A 7,260-nucleotide genomic window follows, 5' to 3' on the forward strand; every position below is an offset into this window, starting at 1 on the left:
CAATTAACAGAGGCGGTACTTGTGTGTTCAAGTGCAGCAAAGCAACCTGATTGGCTTCCATCCATCTGGTAGCGTCCTGCAAGTGATTAAACTCCACGAAGGCGAAACCACGGCTTTGACCTGGAGACAGCATTCAAATACAGACGGAGTGTGTTAGTTCATCGCATCAAAGGAGCCTTTACTCAGTAGAATCAGAACCCTGTTTGCATGGGCAAGCTTTAAAAAAAAATCAAAACAAAAACACCATCCACCGGTGCTAAGACATCCTCCCCCGTCGCACAGGCATACGCACCCCCACTGCGGAGCGAGTTCCAAGTAAGGCGAGGGCGGGGGAGCAGTCCCAGACTGCCAGGCGCTACTCCTGACCCAAGAGCTGGGACCGACGCCCCAGCTCAACGGGAGAGCGCGAGGGTGTCCTCGCTCCCTCCGCCAGCCACTGGGACGGAAGATGCTAAAGTTATCGCTGCTCTAACCCGGAGAAGACGAGACTGCATCCCTCTTTCCTCAGCGGGGGTGGGGCAGGGGTAAATACACAACACACAAAGCAGGGAACGGCACTCCACCTCTCAACATCACAGAACCGTACACAAGCACGGAAGGAATCCATTTGGCTCATCCTGCCCATGCCAGAAAGTCCAAGCTCCTGTCTTTTTTTTAAATTATGAAACTGTCCTCAACCTGATTACTTCGAGCGATGCATCCAAGTCTCGGTTTCGAACTCTCTCTTTTCCTGAACCTTACACTAGTGCAGCCGCACATCCCTCCCCCAACAACAATGGATAACGGTGTCGCTGAGCCACAGGGGTCGGCAGACCCTAGGTTTGCACTGCGCAGATCACAGCAGGTGGCAGCAACCACCCCCCCCTCCACTGAGTAGGTTACCCTGTGCTCCACTTTCAAACACTCGCTATCCAAGGTCACACAAGCATGAAGAATGGCCACTTTGGCCAGGAACCAGACCAACAGAAGGCACGGGATTGCAGAGGTTTATATCATTGGGCTAGTGATCTGGGGGACGGGAGAACTGTGGTTATGTTGCTGGGCCAGTGATCCATGTCAATTTGAGAATTTGAATGCAGTGTATAAAATCTGGCAGATGGCGATGAAAACCCAACTGGTTTGCCAACGTCCGGTTAGGGAAGGAGAACTGTCGCAAACTGCCCTACGATATGCCCGAGAAAGCCGCACCGCCTTCTCGGGGGCAACGGGGAGGGGCGCTATATGCCAGCCTTGCCAGCGATGAATGAACCAATTTCCAGCATCTGTCTCCTCCTTACAGCAAAGGCCTATTTTCAACAGCGAGGACTAAAGACCTGAGAAATATGAGAGGCCTGGGTATTGCTTCCTGTCCAATCAAAGCTCAGTACTTGCCCGTGGAAAGAGAGTAAAAGCACTCTGCTGAGTACTAACTGTGCACAGCCCATCCTGTGCCAACTTACTCTCCCCCCCACAGCCCTCCCCATTTTCTTCCTGCCTTCCCCCAGAAGCCAAGGTCAGAGGCACACAAAGCACACGGCCTCCTCCGCTGACAAGAGGCCGTGCTCGGTCCCCCAGCTAGTCCTGTGGCCACCCGCTGTACCACAGCCCAAGGGAGCGTCCAAGCACACAAGCGACACCAAGCTCGTAACTTACCTGTTTACCTTCAACCAACACCGTGCCCCCGCTCCCCCACCCCCCTCCGACTTTCAGCGAGGCGACATCCATTAAAAACGCACCTCACGAAAGGACGGAGGTGATTGAAAAAACCTGTAACTGTCCACTTCCTAAAATCAATTTGATGCATTTAAGGGGGAAGTTGGATAAAACACACAAGGGAGAAAGGAATGGAAGGATAAGGTGGTAGGGCGCGAGGAAAAGGGATGAGAGGAGGTTCGTGTGGAGTGTAAACGCCGACACAGAACTGGTGGGCCGAATGGCCTGATTCGGTGCTGGAAATACTTTGTAATTCAATGTAATAAAACGCATGCTCAGGGAAGCCCGAGAGGATGATTACAAATAGTTGTGCGCCTGTGCTGGTGCTTCTACTCGACACGAGCCTCCTCCCACCCCCTACTTCATCTCCCCCTATCACCATATCCTTCTATTCCTTTCTCCGAGTGTTCATCCAGCTTCCCTCTTAAATACACCGATACTATTCACCTCAACCACTCGCTGTGGGAGCGAGTCCCACATTCTCACCACTCTCTGGGGAAAGACGTTTCTCCTGAATTCCCCATTGGATTTATTACTGACTGTCTTATATTGATGGCTCCCTAGTTCTGGTCTCCCCCCACAAGTGGAAACATCTTCTCTACGTCTACCCGATCGAAACCCCCTTCATCATTTTAAAGACCTCTATCAGGTCACCCCCCCCCCCCCCCCCACCCCAGCCTTCTCTTTTCTAGAGAAAAGGACTCCAGCTTGTTCAATTTTTCCTGATAGTTATAACCTCTCAGTTCCGGGATCATTTTTTTTTTTTGCACCCTCTTCAATGCCTCTATGTTCTTTTTATGATATGAAGACCAGAACTGTGCACGGTGCGCCAAGTGGGGGACTAACCAAGGTTCTACACACGTTTAACATCACTTCTCTGCTTTCCAGTTCTATCCCAGTAGAACAAATCCCAGAACCTTGCTGTTTGCTTTTAAAAATTAAGATGGAGAAGGGCAGGAAACCGACATTTGAGAATCCTGGGACGTGCTCTGAGATACACAGGGAATGGAAAAGAAGCACCTTCGACAAAATACACTTGAAACACACGTGGGGGACAATAAATGTGAACTTCAATAGTGCTAGACCAAGCTTTGGCAGTGAGGACGATGGGGTAAGGGGAAGAGTTTTAAAATAGCAATACTTTTGAAAACTTTTTTTTTTACAGAACACGGCCAATAGCCAACAGTAGGACCCCTCGTACGGCAGATGCACTGCCCTCAAGCGCGCGTAACCATGTAAACCACAGCCTACTCAAAAACTGGGAGCCACTCAGCATTGGCGTCACGGAGCAGAACAGAAAGAAAGGTGGGGGTGGCTGCGGTGCAACCAGGGAGAAACGAACAAGAGGTGGAGAGTTTCCTTTAAAAACCACAACAGAATCTCACCTGAGGATTTGTTCCTCATGAGCCGCACCTCCCGAGGCTGGTAGCCGGCATACTGCAGCTGGACCCGGATCTGAAATAAGACACGGAGAAGCAAACTCTAGTGCCCGGCTGACAAAGGCCTTGCATTCGTACCGCGCTTTACAGGACCTCAGAACCCACCCCACAGGTCTTTACAACAGTGGACGGCTTGCTTTGAAGCTTGGTCGCTGTTGTAGGAAACACAGCAGCTAATACAGGCACAGCAAGTTCCCACAGACACCCAGCTAACTGGTTTCTTTTTTTTGTCATGTTGCTTGCGGGATAGATATCGGCCCCCAGGACACCGGGGAGAACTCCCTGCTGTGATTCTTCCAACATGGGATCTTTTACATCCCACCTGAGAGGGCAGACAGGGCTCAGTTTAATGTCTCATCCTGAAAGACGGCACCTCCTGACTGTGCTGTACTCTGGCACTGGGAATGTCAGCCTGGATTGTGAAGCTCGAGCCTCTGGCGTGAAGCCAGAGCCCACGACCTACCAACTCGGAGGCAAAGAGGAACTACGTCACCAGCTTGTTAAGTTCCCACTGAGCCACAGCTGACAGCTGTTCTGTTTGCAAGATTCAGCAAGTATAGGACAAGTAACAGGAATAATCATTAGTCACGTGACCGCGCCTTAAAGGACCACTTAGGACTGGGGGCAGGGACCAGCGAGCACCCATTTACTGGAGACACACAGTTATCAGAATAAGCTCTCATTTGTGCAGTCCCCTCTCTGTTGGTTCAATGAACCGTGCCCCAGCAGACACTTAAAAGACGTCCGGCGTTTCGGGGAGGCGTACTGTACCTGTCCGGACCTTTCAGTCGCCACTTGGAACAGAGGCTGAGGGTGACTCACTTACAGTGAGTAGGGAGGGGGCCTTGGAACAAGAGACCCACCCATTCGATTATCACCAGCAATATGTGTGTGTGTGTGTGTGTGTGTGTGTGTGTGTGTGGAGGAGAGCAACAGGAAAATGGAAGAACAACAGGGGAACAAAAGAATCGCGCTGGCTCGGGCCTCATTCTCGCTCACGTACATCGTTCTCAGTAGCGGACTGAGGCAGCATCCGGAGCATGATGATCTTGCTGGCTTTCTCCTCCCCCGACTCGCTCCTGTAGTCCTGGTCCCTGTAGTCCCCATCGCCTGGGAAGCTGAACGCCTCCTCTGTGTTCTCATAGCTTTTGTAGCTGTCACTGTCCTCTCTGTATTCCTAGACAGGGGAGGGGGGGGACAGGGTTCAGTGAGAGCCGCAGGACCAACAGGGTTTAAGAGAAAATTGGTGGCCGCTGACGGGGCAGGTGGAGATGGGGACACGCTCACGAATATCTGGCACCTCGAGAGGACTACCTTTCAAATATTCCTGAGTGGGGACTCTTCCAAACACCAGCATACACCAAGGAACCCACCCCATCGCATCCCCCTCAGATACACACACACACCCCGAAGCAGCCCCTCTCACAGATACACATACACGGCCCCCTCCTGCAAATACTGACACAGCCCCTCGGGATCCCCCTCCTGCAAATACGTGCACTTCTGACTCGTCTTTTCCATCCATGACCAGGTTTTCACGAGCTCCCTTTCATTCCCCCTCACACTCTACCAGGTCCGCTTGTGCATTCAGCCAACAGACAGATCACAGCTCTCTGGCAGTGATTCCCACTGGTTGAGTGGCTGATTTCAAATGTGCAGCTGTGGGGCAGCTGCCAGGCAGCGGCCGGATCTTCCCCATACAGAGGGAGAAGAAAACTACAGGAGAAGCAGTTCCATTAAAAAATTGAACATTCTACTATACGTACATATGAACATCAGGATGAGCAGGAGTAGGCCACTCAGCCCCTCCAGCCTGTTCCACCATTCAACAAGATCATGGCTGATCTGACTGTAACCTCAACTCCACATTCCCACCTACCCCCAATAACCTTCCACCCCCTTGCTTATCAAGAATCTATCCACTTCTGCCGTCAAAATATTCAAAGACTCGGCTTCCACCGCCTTTTGAGGAAGAGAATTCCGAAGACTCACGACCCTCAGGAGAAAAAAATTCTCCTCATCTCTGTCTTAACGGGCGACCCCTTATTTTTAAACAGTGACTCCTAGTTCGAGATTCTCCCACAAGAGGAAACATCCTTTCCACATCCACCCTGTCAAGACCCCTCAGAATCTTATGTTTCAATCAAGTCGCCTCTTACTCTTCTACTCTCCAGCAGATACAAGCCTAGCCTGTCCAACCTTTCCTCATAAGACAGCCCGCCCATTCCAGTCTAGTAAACCTTCTCTGAACTGCATCCAACATCCTTCCTTAAATAAGACCAGAACTGTACACAGTACTCCAGATGTGGTCTCACCAATGCCCTGTATAACTGAAGCATAACCTCCCTACTTTTATATTCAATTCACCTCGTGATAAACGATAACGTTCTATTAGCTTTCCTAATTACATGCTGTACCTGCATACTAAACCTTTTGCAATTCATGCACTAGGACACCCAGATCCCTCTGCATCTCAGAGCTCAGCAATCTCTCACCATTTAGATAATATGCTTCTTTTTTATTCTTCCTGCCAAAATGGACAATTTCACACATTATACTCCATTTGCCAGGTCTTTGCCCACTCACTTAACCTATCTATATCCCTTTGTAGCCTCCTTATGTCCTCTTCACAAGTTACTTTCCTCCCTATCTTTGTGTCAACAGCAAATTTAGCAACCATACCTTCGGTCCCTTCATCCAAGTCATTTATATAAATTGTAAAAAGTTGAGGCTCCAGCACAGATCCCTGTGACACACCACTCGTTACACCTTGCCAACCAGAAAATGGCCCATTTATGCCTACTCTCTGTTTCCTGTTAGCTAACCAATCTTCTATCCATGCCAATATGTTACCCACCACCTCCCCCCACACCATGAGCTTTTATTTTCCGCAATAACCTTTGATGTGACACCTTATCAAATGCTTTCTGGAAATCTAAATACAGTACATCCACCAGTTCCCCTTTATCCACAGAACATGTTACTTCTTCAAAGAACTCCAATAAATTGGTTAAACATGATTTCCCTTTCACAATACCATGTTGACTCTGCCTGATTACCTTGAATTTTTCAAAGTGCCCTGCGATAACATCTTTAATAATAGCTTCTAACATTTTCTCCATGACAGATGTTAAGCTAACCGGCCTGTAGTTTCCTGCTTTCTATCTCCCTCCCTTTTTGAATAAAGGAGTTTTCTCTGGCTGTTTTCCAATCGAATGGAACCTTCCCAAAATGTAGGGAATTTTGGAAAATTAAAACTAATGCACCAACTATCTCACTCGCCACTTTTTTTTTTAAGACCCTAGGATGAAGTCCATCAGGACCCGGGGACTTGTCAGCCCGCAGCTCCAACAATTTGCTCAGTACCACTTCACTGGTGATTGAATTTTTCTCGAGTTCCTCCCTCCCTTCCATTTCTTGACTTACAGCTAATACTGGGATGTTACAAGTATCCAAGTATAGTGAAGAACAATAGAAAATATATGTTCCATTCATCTGCCATCTCCTTATTTTCCATTATTAATTCCCAGACTCACTTTCTATAGGACCAATGCTCACTTTGTGACCTCTTTTTTTAAAATATCTGTCGAAACTCTTACTATCTATTTTTACATTTCCAGCTAGCTTTCGCTTGCACTCTAATTTTTCCCTCCTTAGTAATATTTCAGTCATTCTTTGCCATTTTTATATGCTGTCCAATCTTCTGACCTGCCACCCATCTTTGCACAATTATATGCTTTTTCTTTAACTTTGATGCCACCTTTAATTTTTTTAGTTAACCATGGATAGTGGGCCCTCTCCTTGGAATTTTCCTTTCTCGTTGGAATGTATCTATTCTGTGTATTCTGAAATATCCCCTTAAATGTCTGCCACTGCATCTCTATTGACCTATCCCTTAACCTACTTTGACAGTTCACTTTAGCTGGCTCTGCCTTCATGCCCTCATAATTGCCCTTATATAAGTTTAAAATACAAGTCTTAGACCCACTCTTCTCTCCCTCAAACTGAATGTAAAACTCAATCATATTATGATCGCTGCTGCCTAGGGGCAGCTTCACTATGAGGTCATTAATTAATCCTATCTCATTGCACAATGCCAGATCTAGTATAACCTGCTCCCTCGTTGACT

General features: G+C 48.3%; 1 protein-coding gene across 10 annotated transcripts in view; it reads right to left on the reverse strand.

Annotated features, from left to right (window-relative positions):
- LOC137358301 (RNA-binding protein 10-like) overlaps nucleotides 1-7,260 on the reverse strand; it is a 53,405-nt gene that overhangs the window by 34,936 nt on the left and 11,209 nt on the right. For 9 of the 10 annotated variants that reach the window (XR_010971206.1, XR_010971207.1, XR_010971210.1 and 6 more), the window contains exons 3-5: nucleotides 4,135-4,308; nucleotides 3,078-3,147; nucleotides 47-120 (exon numbers count right to left, since the gene is read on the reverse strand). Coding sequence is in view for 3 of the 10 variants with exons in the window: in XM_068024232.1 (XP_067880333.1) it covers nucleotides 47-120; nucleotides 3,078-3,147; nucleotides 4,135-4,308 (318 nt within the window). In the remaining 7 variants the exon portion in view is untranslated. Of the gene's footprint in view, nucleotides 1-46; nucleotides 121-3,077; nucleotides 3,148-4,134; nucleotides 4,309-7,260 lie in introns of those variants that run through there. The other variant, XR_010971211.1, reaches the window with a different exon arrangement.

The sequence above is a fragment of the Heterodontus francisci genome, chromosome 49 (genome assembly GCF_036365525.1).
Source record: "Heterodontus francisci isolate sHetFra1 chromosome 49, sHetFra1.hap1, whole genome shotgun sequence".
In the NCBI taxonomy this organism is placed as follows: Eukaryota; Metazoa; Chordata; class Chondrichthyes; order Heterodontiformes; family Heterodontidae; genus Heterodontus; species Heterodontus francisci.